The 21,836-nt window shown below is 41.7% G+C and overlaps 1 protein-coding gene across 1 annotated transcript in view; it reads right to left on the bottom strand.

Moving 5' to 3' along the window:
- LOC126295445 (DEAD-box helicase Dbp80-like) overlaps positions 1–21,836 on the bottom strand; it is a 125,893-nt gene that overhangs the window by 41,379 nt on the left and 62,678 nt on the right. Inside the window, exon 6 of the mRNA XM_049987945.1 lies at positions 2,663–2,840. Coding sequence (XP_049843902.1) covers positions 2,663–2,840 — 178 coding nt within the window. The remainder of the gene's footprint in view (positions 1–2,662; positions 2,841–21,836) is intronic.

Genomic DNA, 21,836 nt, shown 5'->3' with positions numbered 1-21,836 from the left:
ATTATCATTACATTTCCTGCGGTGACTCACTATTTGTCCAGTGTACTCCTGTAACTAACATACCTAACACTTTGCAGACCAAGTGTGGAATGACCTTTAGTTTGAAGGTCACATCAGAGGAATGAAACAGATACAATTAAACTGAAGGCTGTGAAACTGCCAGGAAGGAACAACAATAACACAACTGGACAAAACAGTAAACTTTTAGCACTGATGTGTCATTCACAAGGTGATTATCAGATTGTTACTGACGGATTTTGATGAGTCTTAGGTATGTTGTGGAGGGACCTGTCCCATATACCAACCTAGCAGATTTTACGCAAAATTAGGTGATGGAGTTACCGCTACCTCACCCTGGAAAATTGACATTGAGGTTTTATGCACAGTTCCTATGCCTGCACCATTAGCCAGATTTACATGAAGTGAGCACAGCACAGCTGTTAAGGTTCACAGATACCATGCTGTTGGTAAGGGTTCAAATTGTGCCCATATATTGTCTTTCCAATTTCAACATTGAGAATATGATTAAATATAATATACGATGTCCATGAGAAACAGCAGACAACAAGAAGCGAGGTCATGTTCAGCAGATGCCAAACACTGACAAAATATTCAGAATTTTAACTATGAAGCATAAATGGAATACACATTTAAAGGACACATGCTGTAACAGTCGATTTATTAATGAAATTATTATGGCAAAAAAAGTCTATTTTCGAATAATTTTTATGATTAAATGATATTCTGTATGACTGGAGAGTATGGAAAGAGGCACAATTTGAACACTTGCTGCCAGTGTGATGGATCTAAACTTCAGCCATTGTGTTACATTTATTTGAACATGACACGTAAAGGCAATATTCATAAAATACAACATCGATTTTCTCGGAAACTACGGGCCATCGTCACATGAAAATCCACTGGCCAGATATTTGGGGCAGGTCCCTCTATAACATACCTAAAACTCATTAAAATCAATGAGTAATGGGTCTGATGGTTTCCTTATCAGACAGAACTAATGTTGAGATAACTACTTCATGCAACGGTGAAACTCAGAATGTGCCACACAACCAAAATTTAACATAAGGCAAATGAATGCTATACAAAGCTGTTTCTATTTAATAGGTTTTTGGTTTCGTACCTTAGATGGGTAGACCACATAACTAATGAGGAGGTATTGAATAGAATTGGGGAGAAGAGGAGTTTGTGGCACAAATTGAGAAGAAGAAGGGACCGGTTGGTAGGACATGTTCTGAGGCATCAAGGAATCACAAATTTAGCATTGGAGGGCAGTGTGGAGGGTAAAAATCACATAGGGAGACCAAGAGAGAAATACACTAAGCAGATTCAGAAGGATGTAGGTTGCAGTAAGTACTGGGAGATGAAGAAGCTTGCACAGGATAGAGTAGCATGGAGAGCTGCATCAAACCAGTCTCAAGACTGAAGACCACAACAACAACAACAACAACAACAACAACCTTTACACTGAGATTCTCTCTTTATGTATTTGTTGCACAGGACTGATTTATAATGGGGTTTCACCTTTGAAACTCACTGAGACTGAAGAAATAAGGCAATATTATTATTTTTTAAATACCCGACTTGGCAAATTTTATCACACAGTTCAGGATACAACATCATTATTAGAGTGAGATTTTTACTCTCCAGTGGAGTGTGGGCTGATATGAAACTTCCTGGCAGATTAAAACTGTGTGACGAACCGAGACTCGAACTCGGGACCTTTGCCTTTCGCGGGCGAGTGCTCTACCATGTGAGCTGCTCAAGCATGACTGAAGACCCGTCATCATAGCTTCAATTCTGCCAGTACCTCAATTCCAACTTTTCAAACTCCACAGAAGCTCTCCTGCGAACCTTGCAGAACTAGCACTCCTGGAACATTGTTATTGGTTTCTGTTGAAAGACTATTTTGATGCACCTCTGAAGTTATTCTATCCTGTCAAAGCTGCTGTGCTATCAAAGAGGCCCCTTCTCTGAATAACAACAGCATTCTACAACCATTTGACCCTGCTTATTGTAGTCAACCGTGGTCTCCTCTTACAATTTTTATCCCCCCCCCCCCCCCCCCCCCCCAACTTTCCTTCATTTCCAAACTGACAATTCCTTGATGCCTCAGACTATGTCCTATTTACAGATCCCTTCTTTCAATCAAGTTGTCCCAAAAATTTATTTATTCCCCATTTGATTTCAGTATCCCATTAGTTTCTCGGTCTACCCATCTAATCTCCAGCATTGCTATGTAGCACCAGATTTCGAGAGCTTCTATTCTCTTCTTGCCCCAACTTTTTGGTGCCACATTTTACTTTTGTACAAATCTAGATCCACACAAATAAGTACAAAAGCTACACCCACAAAATATCTTCAATCTTTAAATTTAAAGACAATGGCAGATGATTTTTTTCCCTGCTGTGCTAATCTGCATTTTTCATCCTTTCTAGTTCAGCCCATGCCAGTTATTTTGCTGACCAAATGGCAAAAGCTCAATACCCAGCTGTTTTGTACTTCCTGAGCACACAAGCTCACAGTACAGCCCATACCGTTGCGGCACATACAACTATGGCAGACAGAAAATGCACTGTCCTCTCTCTGCACTTCCTGCCACACCACCAGACGTGCAGTCCTCACAGCTGCGGCACTCACTCACTTGTGTATCCGGAAGCTCTGGTCCTGGTGGCCCTGGGTGGCGATCATGATGTCCGCCTCGTCCAACACGAACACCGAAACGAGGCCCAGGTCGAAGAATTTGAACTTCACCCCCCAGTCCAGCACTTTGCCAGGTGTCCCGATGATTATGTGCTCCGTGATTTTCGTGCCCCTGGGAACTGAATAATGATGGCAGTTTGTAATTCCACTAATGTCAGGTCACACTTACTGCAACAGTAAAGAGTTGCAGACAAGTCAGTATAAAATATTTACAAACTTAATATTCTCCAGACATGTGAAGTAGAACTGAATTTTGAGTCACTGGAAACGAAGTTCAATAACAGCAACTAACTGTAATAGCTAACTCAACTTGTAAAGGTCTGTACTAGTTATGTTGTAATGTTCACTGTTCAAGTGTTGCTGGATTCAAGTTTCAATAAATTTCACAGTTCACAGTGAAGGTTTCCATGAAGAAGGTTCAAAACAATTTCAGAGTGAAGGAGACAACCCACCAAACAGGAGATGAATTAAGTAGTTGGCAGAGACAGAAAAACTGGACAAGTGGAAGTAGGACTCGCACACCGACAGTTCCCAACAAACTTAATTATCCATTCCAGGAATCAAGAATTGCAACAAACATTTCCCGTTTATGATATTGATAGGGACAATATATCAGTCCCAGGAATTCCAATAGCTTATCAAAATCTCTACAATAGTTCATGAGACTAGCCCGGACATCCAAAAAGGAGTGGGTGGGGGGGGGGGGGGTGGGGGGGTGGGGACTTCAATTTGTATCTGTAGAGAGAAAAACCTTGTAAAATGTTTTTATTCACTTACTAAAACATAGTTACACCTTACATTTTACATTTCCATCCAGTAATATTTTTTATTGTGCTTTTAACCGATGATAAATGCACCAAGCTCTATTTTTATGAGATATTATTACAATTTAACAATTTTCAGATTTTTTTCTTTTACTTTGACTGTGAAACCGTTTTCTCAACACATTTTACAGTTCTAAGTCAACGGGATGTAACCTCTAGGTTGAGATGGGGCCTGCGAATGTCAAAATGTGTGACATAAATGGTCATACAGTTTGACTGCATTAACTTTGAAGTTTAAATGTTTTACACGGCCAAGGGACCATAGGCCTTAGTGACATAAATTTCATCTTGGTACATCATCTTGTTCCTAAGAAAAACTGCTCATAACAGACAGACAGATTTTAATTTCGATATATTCACCTGGTGACATGTGACACTTACACAAAAACCTCATTCTCATTTAGGATTGGATTTTTCTATTTAGGTTCTTGTCTCAACTGTTAACTGAAAATCACAGGTTCCGAAATTTGATTACATACTATTTTGCCCTAATTTTTCTGTACAAAATGATACAGCACCGATTGATTAACCTACTAATTACAAAATTGAAAATGGAAACTAATTATAAATGGAATATTAACAATATAAGGAAAACATATACTGCTACTGAATGTAAAGATGACACGTTAAGTTTCAGACAGGCACAATGAAAGCACACAGTCCAAGCTGCACAAGATGGCAGTCTGTGTGTGTGTGTGTGTGTGTGTGTGTGTGTGTGTGTGTGTGTGTGTGTGTGTGTTTCCTTCTCAGATAAAGGCTTTGGCCAAAAGCTAAAGTGTGTCTTTTCATTGTGGCCGTCTGCAACTTAATGTTTCATCTTTATGATGAGCAACACTATCTTTTCCTTATATTGATAACTTACTAATCAATAATTTCATGTAAATCACTATGATATGCAATATGATGCCCATATATGTAAATGAGGGGATTAACACTGCAGAAAAAAAATAGTGCATCTATTTTTCTTAATTTCTATAAATCAAAATCATGTTTTTCCGTGCAGTTCATTATAATAGTAAAATCCATCCCAGCTGAATTTCGGAAATAATATAGTTTTCAAAACAGCTGTCTGTTCTTATCGTCATATATAACTAGTTGGACATAACCAAACATTCCCAGTTCGCGGTTTAAAAGGACAGAAGTAACATTTATGTCGGACACACACTCACTGTTGTCTCGCACTACAATTATCCACGTTCTATAAGTGACATTATAAGTTCCAAAACTGCAAAACTCAAGAATTTTAATACATAATTATTTTCAAATGATTTCATCAATCTAATTTAATGGGCCTTTTTAAGTGAACTGTGATGTGATCAGCAAGTACTGTGAACTATCATTGTCATCGGATCGAGCTGTTGTTAAACTCAGCAATTCTTGTGATGGTCCCCACTTAGAGTAACTGTCTTTAACTGGAACAGTAACAAGTGCGACCAACAGCTTTTTTTTTTTTTTGCCACAACTGAAAGCTTTGCCTCTGCGATTGTGTGTGCTGCTTAGAGACTTTCTTTAATTACTGTTTGTACTGTAAAATCTCAGTCACCGTAATTAACAACCAAATTTCACAAGGAATAAAAATGTGTGTGTTACTTCCACCTAAAATACGGGGTTGGGTACATCTCTGAGCAAACACCATCCCACACTCACACAAACTTTCAGCTTCGATGTTATGAAGTTTTTATTCTTTTTTGCGTGCTTGCTTCACAACTCATGCTTCTGCTATTACGCTAGTTGTCTCCTTTATTTCTAAATTATACACTACTGACCATTAAAATTGCTACACCAGGAAGAAATGCATATGGTAAACGGGTATTCATTGGACAAATATACTGTACTAGAACTGGCATGTGATAGCATTTTCATGCAATTTGGGTGCATAGATCCTGAGAAATCAGTACCCAGAACAACCACCTCTAGCCGTAATAACAGCCTTGATACGCCTGGGCACTGATTCAAACAGAGCATGTACAGGTACAGCTGCCCATGCAGCTTCAACATGATACCACACTTCATCAAAAGTAGTGACTGGCATATTGTGACGAGCCAGACGTTTTCAATTGGTGAAAGATCTGGAGAATGTGCTGGCCAGGGCAACAGTCTAACATTTTCTGCATCCAGAAAAGCCCGTACAGGACCTGCAACATGCAGTCATACGTTATCCTACTGAAATGTAGGGTTTAGCAGGGATCGAATGGAGGGTAAATCCACGGGTCATAAAACATCTGAAATGTAACGTCCACTGTTCAAAGTGCTGTCAATGGGAACAAGAGGTGACCGAGACGTGTAACCAATGGCAACCACATACCATCACGCCGGGCGATAGGACAGTATGACGATGAGGAATACACGGTGCCAAAATGCGCTCACCGCAATGTCACCAAAAACGGATGCGACCATCGTGATGCTGTAAACAGAACATGCATTCATCCGAAAAAATGACGATTTGCCATTCGTGCACCCAGGTTCGTTCTCGAGTACACCATTGCAGGTGCTCCTGTCTGTCATGCAGCGTCAAGAGTAACCGCAGCCACGGTCTCCGAGCTGATAGTCCGTGCTGCTGCAAATGTCATCGAACTGTTCGTGCAGATGGTTGTTGTCTTGCAAACATCCCCATCTGTTGACTCAGGCATCGAGACATGGCTGCACAATCCGTTACAGCCATGTGGATAAGATGCCTGTCATCTCGACTGCTAGTGATACGAGGCCGTTGGGATCCAGCATGGCATTCCGTATTACCCGCCTGAACCCACCAATTCCATATTCTGCTAACAGTCATCGGATCTCAACCAACGCGAACAGCAATGTCGCGATACAATAAACTGCAATTGTGATAGGCTACAATCCGACCTTTATCAAAGTTGGAAATGTTATGGTACGCATTTCTCCTCCTTACACGAGGCATCACAACAATGTTTAACCAGGAAATGCTGGTCAACTGATGTTTGTGTATGAGAAATCGGTTCGAAACTTTCCTCATGTCAGCACGTTTTAGGAGTTGCCACCGGCGCTAACCTTGTGTGAATGCTCTGAAAAGCTAATCATTTACGTATCGCAGCATCTTTCTATCGGTTACATTTGGCATCTGTAGCACATCATCTTCGTGGTGTAGCAATTTTAATGGCTAGTAGTGTATAAAGACAATATTCAGTAACTTTTGGTTTTTACTAGCACTTATTTGATAACAAATTTAATCAGTAGGTGCTTTTCTGAACACTAAGACCATGTAACAATTCTATCTCTTACTGAAATAATAATTTGCTGCCCCAAGGTGAATTCTAGTCTGAGACTTTACAAAGGTACGGTTACAACAAATCACCTTTATTAGGAGGCAAGTGTTACTCATAGTCAAAAACTTGGATCACTCGTTATTACTGACAATACACTGATGGGGGAAAAAAATTGCTACACCAAAAGGTAATTAATGTAGAGTACTGAAATTTCGGGAATACATTGTCTAGGTAACATATTTACTTGATCAACATTGCTACATCACAGATTAATGCGAGCACCAGATAAGCCACTGCATATGTGAAATGCTGGTACGTTAATACCGTTATAATTGCTAAAACGTTGAATGCAAGCATGCAAAGGAGCATACATTGTGTTGCATGGGTGCCAGATTTCAGTTTGTGGGATGGAGTTGCACGCCTATTGCACTCGGTCAGTCAATACAGGGACAGTTAATGCTAGTTCTGGATGACGGTGTTGTCATCCGAAGATGTTCCACATGTGCCAAACTGGAGACAGATCTAGTGATTAAGCGAGCCAATGCGACATATCTACACACTGTACAGCATGTTGGGTTACGATAGTGGTATGTGAACGAGCATTATTCTGTTGGAAATTACTGCCCTGAATGCTGTTCACGAATGGCAGCACGACAGGTCAAATCACCAAACTGACACACAAATTTGCAGTCAGGGTGAGTGGGATAATCACGAGAGTGCTTCTGTTGTCATACAAAATCGCACCCCTGACCGTAACTACAGTGTGTCTAGCACACAGACAGACTGGCTGCAGGCTCTCAATTGACCTCCTCCTAACACACACACATGGCCATCACTGGCACCAAACCAAAACCAGCTTTCCCCACAAAACACAACAGATGTCCAACCTGCCTCCAACGAGCTCTCGCTTGACACCAGTGAATCTGCAAATGGCAGTCGTTTGGGGTCGGCGGGATGCACACTGTTGGGCACATCTGGCTTGGAGTTCTCCTTGAAGTAACTGATTTGTAATAGTTGATTGTGTCACTATGGTGCCAACTGCAGCTCAAATTGCTGCTGCAGATACAGTGCAAATATGCCAGAGCTATACGCTGCACACGATGGTCTTCCATCTTGGTAGTGCCGTGTGCCCGTCCAGAATCTGGTCGTCTTGTAACAATACATTCATAAGACCACCAACTATGTATAGTGGCTACATTCCTGCAAAGTCTTTCTGCAATATTGCACAAGTAATATCCAGCTCCTCGTAGTCCTATTATACAAACTCATTCAAACTGTGTGAGGGTGTTGATAATAGCACCTCTGTTGCCTTACAGATATTCTTGGCGAACATCAACTCCCCATATCCAGTCTCTAAGCTAACTAGCGAGCACAGCTGTTGATAACATGTATTTAAGCAAACCTGACCTGCACCCTCACAGTGTCGCTAATAGCACAACTTTCGATCTGTTACGAGGTGCATTCAAGTTCTAAGGCCTCCGATTTTTTTTCTCCTGACTGGAAAGAGATAGAAACATGCGCATTGTTTTAAAATGAGGCCGCATTCATTGTCAATATGTCCCGGAGATGGCAGCACCGTACGGCAGATGGAATTTTACCGCCAGCGGAGAGAATGAGAACGGTTTTAAATACTTAAAATGGCGACGTTTTCCTTACTTAAACAGCGTGCAATCATTCGTTTTCTGAATTTGCATGGTGTGAAACCAGTTTAAATTCATCGACAGTTGGAGGAGATACGTGGTGATGGGGTTACGGATGTGTCGAAAGTGCTTTCATGGGTGCGACAGTTTAATGAATGCAGAACATCGTGTCACAACAAACAAAAACAACCTCGGGCTCGCACAAGCCGGTCTGACGACACAATCAAGAAAGTGGAGAGAATTGTTTTGGGGGATCGCCGAATGTCTGTTGAACACATCGCCTTCAGAGTTGGCATTTCTGTGGGTTCTGTGCACACAATCCTGCATTATGACCTGAAAATGCGAAAAGTGTCATCGAGGAGGGTGCCACAAATGCTGACAGACGACCACACGGCTGCCCGTGTGGCATGTTGCCAAGCGATGTTGACGCGCAATGACAGCACGAATGGGACTTTCTTTTCATCGGTTGTGACAATGGATGAGACGTGGATGCCATTATTCAATCCAGAAACAAAGCGCCAGTCAGCTCAATGGAAACACACATATTCACCGCCACCAAAAAAAATTTCGAGTAACCGCCAGTGCTGAAAACATGATGGTGTCCATGTTCTGGGACAGTGAGGGCGCAATCCTTACCCATTGCGTTCCAAAGGGCACTACGGTAACAGGTGCATCCTACAAAAATGTTTTGAAGAACAAATTCCTTCCTGCACTGCAACAAAAACGGGCGTGAATGGCTGCGCGTGTGCTGTTTCACCGAGATAACGCATCTGCACATCGAACTAACGTTACGCAACAGTTTCTTCGTGATAACTTTGAAATGATTCCTCGTGCTCCCTACTCACCTGACCTGGCTCCTAGTGACTTTTGGGTTTTTTCAACAATGCAAGAGACTCTCCGTGGCCGCACATTCACCAGCCGTGCTGCTATTGCCTCAGCGATTTTCCAGTGGTCAAAACAGACTCCCAAAGAAGCCTTTGCCGCTGCTATGGAATCGTGGTATCAGCGTAGTGAAAAATGTGTACGTCTGCAGGGCGATTACGTCGAGGAGTAATGAGAGTTTCACCGATTTCGGGTGAGAAAAAAAATCTGAGTCCTTAGAACTTTAATGCACATCGTACATACCATCTCACATAATGTAATGTGACAGCTGCTGTCACTATAAATTACAAGCATTCAATACTAGATAGCGTGATACAAAGTGCCGACTTGCTAACATCGACGGCGTGGGCGCATGTCAGTCTGATGCTGCTTACAGTGCCGGCCGCACACGCGACCCTTAGCGGCGCGTCTTAATCAAGTTGTGCATTCCTAGGAAAATTTTATAATGTACAAATATATTTTTATCTTTAACACGAGCACTGCTGCTCTAAACCATTTTGTAACTATTTACTCTATGTAAATATGCTTTCTTTGTCCACTGTACCGTAGTAGTTAGCTATGGCGTAATTTTATTACGTATGTTTAATTTAATAATTTTTATATTATTCCAAAACTCTGTTATAGGTAATGTAATTTTTTTTTACTTCTTATGAAGGCTGCCTTAGAGCAGTTGAAACCTAGGTAAAGTTGAAAATTTTTTACCTGTGCAACCAAATAGCTGTATTTTCAAGTAATATTATAAAAATGGCATAAGTCTTACATGAATGGCACAAAATCTGGATAGACATAGTCTTTCAGGTGTAGAAATACACCTACCAACTTTCATTTATGTCATATAACTCCTTGGTGTTGTAACTTTCTCTACCATCAGTGTAATTGAGTGCAAATCCCACCTCTCTTGTTTCATGGTTCTATGTATGGTCCAAGTTTGAGGATATTTATGTAAATACTTAAAAAATTTCTTACATAGGCTTATTACAAATAGTTTGTGCAAACAATTTTAGTTACTACAGTAGCATAGACCTTGTATCACCAAATAATTCCTATGTCGTTATAATACAAATACAGTGATACTGTTTATTTAGCAGAATTTAAGCAGTGTTAATTACTATACTTTTTGTATAAGCAAGGACTTTATGAATACAATAACTTCCAAATTATTGCAGTTAAGGTAAATTCAAACGTTTCTACAATCACAAGACCTAGAACTTTAAATTGTTTCTGTAAGAATTTATTAGTGAGAACAAGTTTCTTCAACCCCATGGTTTTATGAAATTTTAAATATAATGTTGTTCTGATGAACATCAATTCTCATCAAAACAAACTGCATTATAGCTGTTTTCAAATGTTCCTTTACAAAGGAAAACCAGGACAATTGGCCCAATTTAATCCTTGTACCACTGAAAAGACGAATGAAATAAATATTAGTATAAGTGGTGCTGAGAAACAGCTGAAATCATTAAAATTGAACAAAGTTCCAGGGCCCGATGAAATCTTCCTCAGATTCTATACTGAATTTGCGGCTGAGTAAGCACCTCTTCAAACTATAACCTATTGTACATCCCTCTAACATAAAACTCTGCCCATTCTTGGGAGGGGGAAAAAAATGAAAAAGCACAGGTCTCACCTGTCTACAAGAAGGGTAGCAGAAACGATCGACAAAACTACTATCAAATATCTTGACATCAATTTTTTGTAGAATCTTAGAACATATTCTTGCTCAAATATAACGAGGTTCTTTAACGGAACGACCTCCACAATGCCAACCAGCACGGATTCCGAAAACATCGATCGTATGATACCCAACTCGCACTTCTCTTACATGACATACTGAAAGCAATCAGCTAGATACAGTATTTCTTGACTTAGTATGACACCTATGCTCATTTTTAAAAGTATGATCATATGGGGTATCAAGGGAAATTTGTGATGATTGAGGACTTTCTGGCAGGGAAGACGCAGCATGTTATTCTGGATGGAGAGTTATCGCCAGATATAGGAGTAACTTCAATTGTACCCCACGGAAGAGTATTGGGACCTTTGCTGTTCATGTCATATTAGTTGAAGACAATATTAATAGCAATGTCAGCCTTTCTGCAGATGATCCACTTCTCTATAATGAGGTACTATATAAAGAAGCTGTACAAATATTCAGTCAGGTTTTAATCAGATTGCAAAGTTTGGTAACTTGTTTTAAATGTTCAGAAATGTAAAACTGTGCACTTCACCAAATGAAAAAAGATAATATCTTAAGACTATAATATTAATAAGTCACTGTTGGTATCGGCCAACTCTTACAAATACCTGGGTGTAACACTTTGTAAGGATATGAAGTGGAATCATGACAGACTCAGTCACGGGTAAAGCTTAGCAATCACTCATGGACTGGTTCTAGAATAATGCTAAAGTGAGTGGGACCTGTAACAAATAGGACTAATGGGGGATACTAAATGTATACAAAGAAGGGCTGCACGAATGGCCACAGGATTGTGTTGCAGGGATACTGAAGGAACTGAACAGCAAGAGATGACGATAAATGTGAACTATCCCGAGAAAGTCTAAAAGTTTCAAGAACCAGGTTTAAATGATGACTCCAGGAATATGCTACAACTCCCTAAGTATCGCTCACATTGGGATCATGATGTTAAGACTAGAATAGTTAATGCGCGCGTGCACGCACACGCACGCATGCACACTCACTCACTCAATCAATCAAATCATTCTCCCCGCACTCCATATGAAGAAACCCTAGTAATTGGTACAAAGGGATGTACCCTCTGTCATGACCTCATAGTGGATTGCAGAGTATAGGTGTAGATAAAAATTCTTTTGTAGCATTTTCTGTTCACATGTTGACATAACAGGTTATCTTAAATGATCACTTTTATGTCACATATCATAAAAGACCTTATGCACTTGTACCTCTTTACTTCCAAAACATTGAACATGATGAAGTAGGTTATCTGTTTTCTCTATGATGCATTATTATTGATTGTTAACAATCAAGATATCACCAAATTGGTATTTAGAGTTCCAACAAAACATTTATGTTATGCTGCATGAACTCCATGCCACTTGTGACTTACAACAGTGAAACAAAATAAGAAAGACTACTGTTCAATGCATTACCACATAATGGAAAATATTTCACACTACCTAGGTCACTTCACTTGTCACATACCACAAAAGGGTTAATACATAATATAAAACATAAAGCAGCAGTATAACCCTGTCTAGTAACCGTAATCCGACACGACCAGGACATGCAGGTCAACTGGCCGAGGGCGTCGATGGTGAATTGCTAAAACACACCGCGAGACAACAGCTACGGATGGATACAGCACAATGTAAAGTCCGAAGAGTGAATCAAACCGAGCCAGATCAGGAACCAAAAACGATGGGCGCGACATGCAGTACCAGAATGCAGTTGGAACACACCTGATTTCTGAGCCCCTGCACTGCCAGCTTTGTAGGGCCCCTCCTGAGTGCCGACTGGCTGGCATAACGGACATGGCCCATGCACAATGCTGTGGCCATGAGAACAGCACTCGCAAGTTATAAGAGAGCCACCTAGCACCCGTCATCTATGTCCACGTCTTCTGGCGGGCTGTCTTAATTGCTGGACCAGGATACCAGACCTCCCCCGCCCCCAAATGGACACTTAATGTCTAGAGCCCTGACTGATGATGTTTCGGGAGATGAAAAGGTGGTGTCCTGTCAGTGGAGGCCACCATCTGGGAGAAGGAACACACGACTTTGGGCACTGCGCTGGGGAACAGCAGTGTGGGGGATAACCATGGAGCAGACAGAGGCTGTGGTGACACTCGACCTCCCCACCCACACCTAAAGGAGCTGCTGATTCCGTCCTGGAGCTAAATGGTACTCTTGAAGTGGAGGGGTGTCCGAGGATGGGGACCAACTCAAGAGCAATCCACTGCTGGAGGGTTATGCTGGAGATTAAGACAGAGTCGGTTCATGTGCTGTCACTCCAAACCTTTTGTGGAATCAACTATCATAAGGGGGCCACCAACGAATGGCCACTACCATAATAGCTGCTGCCACCCTTGAGGGTTTTACCCTATAGGAATGTGCCCAAACAGCCAAGCCAGGAGGGTATTGTCCAGCATGTCAGGTCTGCGGTTCCTTGAGCCGTGGAGCCAGAAGATGGAGAGTTCTGCTGGGCTGTAGCCACGTTTAGGGGTGGACCTTTAGGGGTTCAGGAACATCGTGAGTGCTGCTGTCATGGTAGATGCACTCACAACATTCCACATTTGTTGCTTAAATGAACACATCACCTGCTGCATTTCGCCATCAGAGAAAGGTTGAAACTGAGGGCTACATAGGCATTTGATGCCATTCGCATTGCAGAACTGTGCGAAGGCCGTAGCTGTGAATTGGGGCCCAGTGTCTGTTACGAAGGTGCAGGGAAGCCCTTCAGTGTGAGAATCTGTAGAAGGGCAATGAGTGGCAGTAGTTGTGGTGGATGTCATGCTGATAATATAGGGATAGTTTGAATAAGCGTCCACGATAAGAAGTCACATTCAGTCACGGAAGGGGCCAGCAAAATGTAGATGAATGTGATCGCAAGGGTGACTGGGATTATACCAGGGGGCGTAGGACTGAGGTGGAACAGCCTGATGATGTGCACAGGCAGCACAGCGGCACACCATAACCTCCACGTCCTGGTCTGGTGACAAGAGCTTTCACCCGTGACATACCCCAGTGCCCGCAATGGTGGAGTACCAAGACGCGAGTGCGGAAGGTAGTCGGGATGACAACAAGGTGAGTACCTGCCTCCGTATCTGGCAGCAGCACACTGGAGACAATGGACAAACGATGAGAGATGCGAGCCCAGGCCCAGAGCTCGATAAATAAGTGGATCACCCACAGAGTACATAATTTACAACATGCCATAAGACAGGGTCGTGGCACGTGTCCACTGTATTGTGAGTAGTGGTAATGAGAAACACATCCAAGGTGCGTTGTCGTTCCATGTCAATGCGAAAACAGGAGAGTTCAAGTTTGTCAAACTCTCGGTCTGGTCCTGAGGGTAAATGTGAGAGGGCATTTGTGTTTGCATGTTGTGTGGATGGTCTGCAACAAGGGGAAGCCAGATTCTAAACAAGTACATATTACAGTAACTGCACTGGGCAGGCATCAGTGTTTTTGATACACAGGCGACAGACTGCTCTGTACCATCATCATTACGGTGTGCCAGCACTACACCAATGCCAGAAAGAGAAGCACCCGCAGCCAAAACAAGGGGACGTGACCGGGAAAAGGGAGTAAAGGTACAGAACGTTTAATGCACTTCAGCCATGTGAAGGCCTGCTCATAGGCTGCCAACCTCTGAGACAAAACACCTTTCTTCCACAACTGATTGAGGGGTTACATGAAGTGTTCTGTCTGTGGAAGGAACTTAGAATAATGATTCACTTTTCCAAAAAAAAAAGGCCAGCAATGCCAGAAGATTTTGGGGCAAGGAAAGAGCGACGGCAGAAATGTTATGGTCAGTGGGCAGAATCCCATCTTTGGTGAGCAAGGGGCCTAGTTAGTCTGCTTGTTCCTGGAAAAACTGGCATTTGTGCCAACAGCATTTTAACTCTGCAGCACACAATGTAGGAAAGAGGATACGGAGGTTACACAGGAGGTTTTGGCATGTAGTACTCCTGACATTTAAGTCATCATGGCAGTAGGTGCAAGATGGGATGGACATTGTTAAGTGTTCTAGGTAACTCTGGAAGATAGCTAGAGCAGACTAGCTTCCAAAAGGCAAACCACTTGTATCTGTATAAGCGAAACAGCGTATCGATGATAACAATGTATTAAATTTCTCATCTAGTAGAATCTGTAAGTAACCCTCAGCAAAGCCTATTTTGGAAAATAGCTATGAGAGGAGGTTCTCTCGATGGGGGTACGGAATAGGTTTCCACCGGAGCTTGGGCATTGATCGTCGACTTAAAATCTCCACAAAGCTGGAGAGCACCATTCGGCTTCTGGAGCACAACCAGGGGTGTAGTCCAAGCACTAATTTTAACTGGCTCTATGACCCCAGCACTGTGAAGGCAACCAAGTTCATGCTCAACAGCCATCTGTAAGGAAACGGAAGAAGCTGTGCTCAACAGAAATGTGGCATCGCACCTAGACATAAGGAAATGTGAGTCTCAAAATTGAAGGCACACCCCAGGCCAGGATCAGACAGACACACGAAAGAAGCACAAAGGTCACCATTTTCATGGACGGGGGCTGTGTCTGAGATGACCTGAACTTCATCCACAATAGAGAACTTTAATAGAGAGAAAGCATCCAGGCCGAAAATGTTGCCATAGTGATGATTTGACTTACGAGGGGAGTAGAGCTGTCACTATATGCAACCACCTTGCGAGAGGGCAGGACCAATGCCAGGTAACCCAGATGAGTTTATCACAAGACTGACCAGGGTAACAGTCACTTCCATGTCGACTTGGAAACGAATGGCCAGACAAGCAATTGTGAGATCAATCAAAAACTTGGGGGCACAGTAATTGCCCTGGGAAACGATGGCCGCAAGTTCGTGCACAGACCTGTGACCCAAGTTAGGAGTGGGGTTAGAGTTACCCGACAGTTGACGGCAGACAATTCAGAGATGTCCACCCTTGCCACAGTGGGTGCAGGACACCCAACAATCAGGGCAGCCTGCCCACTGTTGCAGTGATAAATCATGGCTACGCCATCAGGATAAAGGCTTGTGAGAATTCCATCCCCGGGGCTGTGGTTGAGCCACAGTAATCTGGGGGCAGGCCATAAAAAGTTCATTTGCTTCCCACGCGATCTCAATATAGTGCACGATTTTCATTATGTCATCCAATGAAGGAGGGTTGAAGTGCGAACCCCTGATCGGGAGCCAACTGGACCACTACGTCACGGACTATGGAATCGGCATATGAGGTTTTGCAAGATGGATTGGCCCAGGTAAAATCATGTTGTTGAAGACACAGACCTGGCATATCAGTCACCCACAGTCAATAAGACTAGCCCACTTGCTTGTGGTACGGGTGGAAATCTAGGTGCTGTGCAACCATGTGGAACTATTGTGACTAACAGATCGACAGCAATGAACACATAATGAGTGCAACTGGATTTGAGACGGGAGCCAACTTCTTAAGTAAAAAAAAATGTCTCCGGGGAAGTCCAAGAAAGGAAGAGCAAATGTTGCAGAGCGTCATCAAAAACTCAAAATGTGGCGAAATGCTGTTTCAGCTGTTGCAAATACGTCTCGATCCTCCTTGGTATCGTTAAATGGCGGAAATATGGGTGGGCGGGACTCCATCTGGGAGGTGACCACAGTCATGGCAGATTGTGAACCTTGTACCGGTAATCGGTATGACAGCAGCTGAATTTCCTGATGCAAAACATCCATTTGCTGCTGGAATTGGTAATGGAACTGTTGTTGCAACTAATGCTGCAGGAGCAGCTTTTGCTGTTGCTCTTCCATGAGCTGTCCAAGTTTCACGTCCGTAATGCACTGGTGACATCCCATCCTTGTCGCCAACTCTAGTAAGCAGAATAAAACACAACGAGGAAATACAGGCCGACCAGCCAACAGCGTCAGTGGTGAGTTGCCAAAAAACACGAAAACAACAGCTATGGACGGATATGGCAGAATGGAATATCCGATGACTGAACCACATCGACAGCCTAGAAGTCACAAAATCAGGAACCAAAGAACTTCAGGTACAATGTACAATACAAGAGCACATTCAGAGCACAACTGACTTTTGAGCCCCTGGACTGCATGCTTCACAGAGACCCCATGAGCACCAATAGGCTGGACGGCACGCAAAATCTAACATTCCAACGGTTTGGGGACTTGCTACAATCAATCCCATGGTACCATACAAGCAGCTTATTTGCCACAAAAGTAAAGGCCTAGCCATATTATTTGTACTGTACGATCACATCTGCAAAACACAAGTAACATTTGAACATCAATACTAACCACTAATAACAAAAGTTTACATTTATGCCATAAATGAAATGTAGATTCAAATGAGTGTGTTCTTAATTGCAAAAATAGAACACCTGATATTTGTCAATTACAACGCCAGCTACCACTAATGGGGAACAATGCTTTGAATAAAACACACATATTTTTGTGTAGAATCCAAATATGCAATAAACATTGGTGTGGCAGGCAGGAGGAGCTCCCTTTTGAAAATACAAAGGGGAATCTGCCCATGCAGAACCTTCCAAAAAACTCTCAGAAGCTTCCGAAAAACTCCCGGTCTATTATCAGTTTTCTCGTGGATGAAAATATTTGCAGGTTTTTCCTGAACTATGAGAGTCTAGATTGTAATACACGTTTATTCAAATGTGACCGATTTTGATCATTACATAATCGTGCAGCAGTGCATTGGGTTCTAGATTGTAATTATTTTCAAAAACTATAGCTGGAACACTGATACCGCCAACAATGTTTCTTTTTTTTTTTGGGGAGGGGGGGGGGGGGGGATGAAGAAGAAGTAGTCTGATCTGTTTAGGGACAAAAATTGAAGGAATTAAAGTCAACTGTCTGGCCTTTGCAGATGACTGTGCAATATTCTCAGAAAGCCCAGAGAAAGGGACTTCCCAGACCATCAGATCAGCTTCCTGCAAAGGATTCCCAGCAGAACAGGGCTGAGGATCACTACAGACTTGTGATAAATGGCAAATATGGACCAAATTTCCTTGAAACACTCATAGATCAGATTATAATGGCAAATAAATTCAAGTACCTTGGTTACACCATACCAGAAAATGGACTACAAAAAGCTGTGATAGGTGATCAGATTTCAAAAATGGAGACAGCATATGGTCTGACAAACTTTTACAACAAAAAGGACATATCCTATGACAACAAACTAAAACACTATAATACCGTGTATGCCTGTATGCCCGTGAATCCCTCTCAAACAAAAAGCTAGAGAAATTGGAGATGCTGAAAAGGAGAATCCTATCAAAGATCATGAATGCAATCTAGAATGAAGCCAGCTAGGAACTTCGGAGCAACAAAGAAGCCAAGCAGAATGTGGAGAAGATTTCTCCAAAACCATCAGGATAAGGGTGCCAGAATTTCTTGGGTACTGTACAGAATGGGCAAACATATACTATTCGAATATTTGATTACTTTTGGAACAAGAAGTGCACCACAATGTGGATTAAAGAAGCCCAGAAATACATTGAGAGGTCCAAAGCCCCAGAAGCCCTCATGTTAGAATGGGACATGTTTTAAACAGAATACAAAATCTGGACGGGTTTCAAGGGGAGAAAAAAAAAATGTTGTAGCATGATCTTAAGTGGTCAATTTGCAGATAAAAACATTAATACAAGCCTGCAATTTTTTCAGATTTCTCAAAAACAGATTTCTAGAATCAGTTTGTAATTCTGATTCTGAAAGTTTCTGTCACTTTGTTTTACCACATCCAAATTTTTCATAAGAAGATCTCATTAGTTAAAGATTTAAGAAATTGAAGCACAAATATTGAAACAAAATTTCAATTATTGTCTATATTTTCATAGTGTTTGTTTTATCTTTTTTAGATATATGAGGTCTGGTCCAAAAATTCCAGAACTTTGCCCACAAGATTTTTCTACGCTTACCTTTTAATTACTGTGTATGCCCTCCTTCGAAATACTCTCCTCCACAATTGATACACCACTCCCAGCACAGTTTCCACTCCCTGAAGTCTCAGTACACCTCTTGCTGGACTGCACAAAGTGTCGTCTGCAAATTTTCTTTATCTCATCTATTGTTGCAAATCTTTGTCCTTTCAATGGGATTTTCAACTTTGGAAATAAAGAATGGTCTGCAGGGGCAAGGTCTGGAGAGTACAGAGGATGAGGCAGCATAGGGATTTCATTTCTTGGGCAATAGTAACGCACGAACAGGAATGAATGTGCAGGTGTGGTGTTATGGGGAAGAGCCACGAATTGTATCGTCACATTTCAAGTAGTTTCCTTCTCCTATTTCGTAGCAGGTGTCACAACACGTCCCAACAGAACCATCAATTAACAGTTCGTCCTTGTGGCACGAATTCATGATGAACTAATTCTTCAAAGTCAAAGAAAATCAACAGCATGGCTTTGAAATTTGAACTGACCTGCCGAGCTTCTTTCAGTCTCTGAGAACCTTTCCTGACTCACTGAAGACTGAATCTTGTTCTCAACATCACCACCAGTAATGATTCTCTTAAGGAACATCTCATTTTCATTTGTGCGATATAAAAGCTCTTCACAGACTGTGACTCAAACCTCTTCCTGGTCTTGACTCACGAGCTGTGAGATGAACTTGGCGGCAACATGACACACTCCGAGATGCTGTGTCAGGATATAATGACACAATCCAACTGAAATGTCACATTCTTCTGCAACCTGTCAGTCAGTCTTCAATTGGCCACGCACAATTTTGTTGATGTTCCTGACATGAGTGTCACTGGTAGGCATCAAAGGGCATCCTGGATGAGGGTCATCTTTAAATTCTGCCTGGCCACCTTTAAATCATGTGATCCATTTGTAACACTGAGTACAGATTAAGCACTCATCACTGTAGGCTTCTTGCATCATTTGGTGTGTGTCTGTAAATGCTTTCTCCAGTTTCAAGTTAAATTTAATGCAGATGTATTGCTCCTCTAACTCTGCCATCTTGAAATTCACAAACTGTGCAACACAATGCTGTACTCAATACAGTAATGAACAATAACTAACATGCAACAATGAAACTTTCACCAGTTACACATTAAACACAGGTGTGAGCAGGAATGCCAAACGAATTCACTTCAACACACCATTGGCACAAAATTACAAATGTTCCGGAACTTTTTCAATAGACCTCGTATACTGAAAATATGACAAATAGCTCTCTTAGTCACATTACAAGGGTATTGCTACACTTTTCAAACTTTCTCATTTTAGATTTCATGACAGAAACTTCATCTTCATTGCACTCTTCAACATCCAACAAGTGTCGGCCATCATACTTTTATTCCACCTTCTCTGGTATCTCTCCTCCATCTCCGTAATGTGCTGGTGAAAGCATTAACCTCATTTTTCAGAAAAATATCAGAAACCTTGTGGGAAGTAGTCAACACATGAGCGTCTGTTGTGGATTCCACACCTGTGACAAACTGGGCTTTTGAAATATCCCCATGTTTTTATTCACCAGTAAGGTTTTTATTAACATACCTGAAGGCAGTCCTTTTATCTGTTTCTGTATCATCCCCTACATTCCCTAATCTATAATCCATCAATTTGTAAATCTGAGACCAATAAAAAATCCAGCTTACAATTTTTTTTTTTTTTTTTTACTGATAAAGGGAAATATCACAGAAGCTTTCTTAAAAACAGGATTGATATTGCAGAAGCTCTCTTACAAACCGTGTCATCGAGCCCAACTTGACTAGTAGTGATGGGTGCAATATTTTTTGTGGTCTACAAGCAATTTGTGCAAGGTATGTTTAGTCACAGGCACAAAATGTCCCAAATTTGTCCAAACTTTACACTCTCAACACTTTTGCTTTGCCCGGCTACCCAAATGACATAAAAATCAAGTCATTTTCATGTAGGCTGCTTACTGTCCTAATAAGTTCCTACAACTAAAAATAAATGTTGTTCCATTATGAAAGAAACTGTACATGATAGAAAAAAAACTAAAGTAGGCAGTTAATGACAAACATTTATTTTCAATCATCTGACATTCTGCACACTGGTCTAATAATAATTTTCCTCTTCTTCTTCTTATAATAATAATAATAATAATAATAATAATAATAATAATAGCAATAGGGCCACTCAAAGAAATGCAAAACATTTTTCAAAAATTCGACCTTTGTTCTACATCTGTACTATTCCCACTTCTACTAAAATTTATTTCAGACCATTTCCTCAATCACGCTGTCACAGCATTCCGTCAAGATAGCTTCTAAACACGATATTCGTCTGTAGCACTGTGCTGTTATACAGCTCCTGTTCTCTCCAACTGAAACAGCCACAGTCAGTCAGAAGAGGCCAATGATGGTGTACTGGGATGACACCGTCTATCACAGCACAGTAGTTGTTTGGCAAGAAGACTGCTGACAGTGAATGTGCCAATATTCACGACCTCCTGCACACCAATGGACCGAGCACAGAGCAGACTTCAGACATGACTCTTTAAGATGAGAAAGTTTTGCAAGAGGTGGGTTCCAAGACTGTTGACAAAGGTCACAAAGACATACAGAAGACAAGGTGCAGCACGCTTTTGAAACATGACGAGAATTCTGAATATGACTTCCTCGCAATTAATTGTGACAGGAGATGAAATCCGGTTGCCCCACTGCAAACTGGAGATGAAAAGCAATTGGTGGAATGGCATCGTGCAAACTTGCAAAAGAAGAAGAAATTCAAATGAGTGCCTTCAACAGGAAAGGTGGCGGTTACTGTGTATCAATTAGGAAGAACAGTTGCTCGGGCACGTCATGCCGTCATAGCCCTATCAATTCTGATGCATATGTGGCAACCCTTAAAGTAAACACTCTAATGTGTTGCAT

This window comes from Schistocerca gregaria, chromosome 11, assembly GCF_023897955.1.
Source record: "Schistocerca gregaria isolate iqSchGreg1 chromosome 11, iqSchGreg1.2, whole genome shotgun sequence".
NCBI lineage: Eukaryota > Metazoa > Arthropoda > Insecta > Orthoptera > Acrididae > Schistocerca > Schistocerca gregaria.
This window is presented reverse-complemented; position numbering and strand designations above follow the sequence as displayed.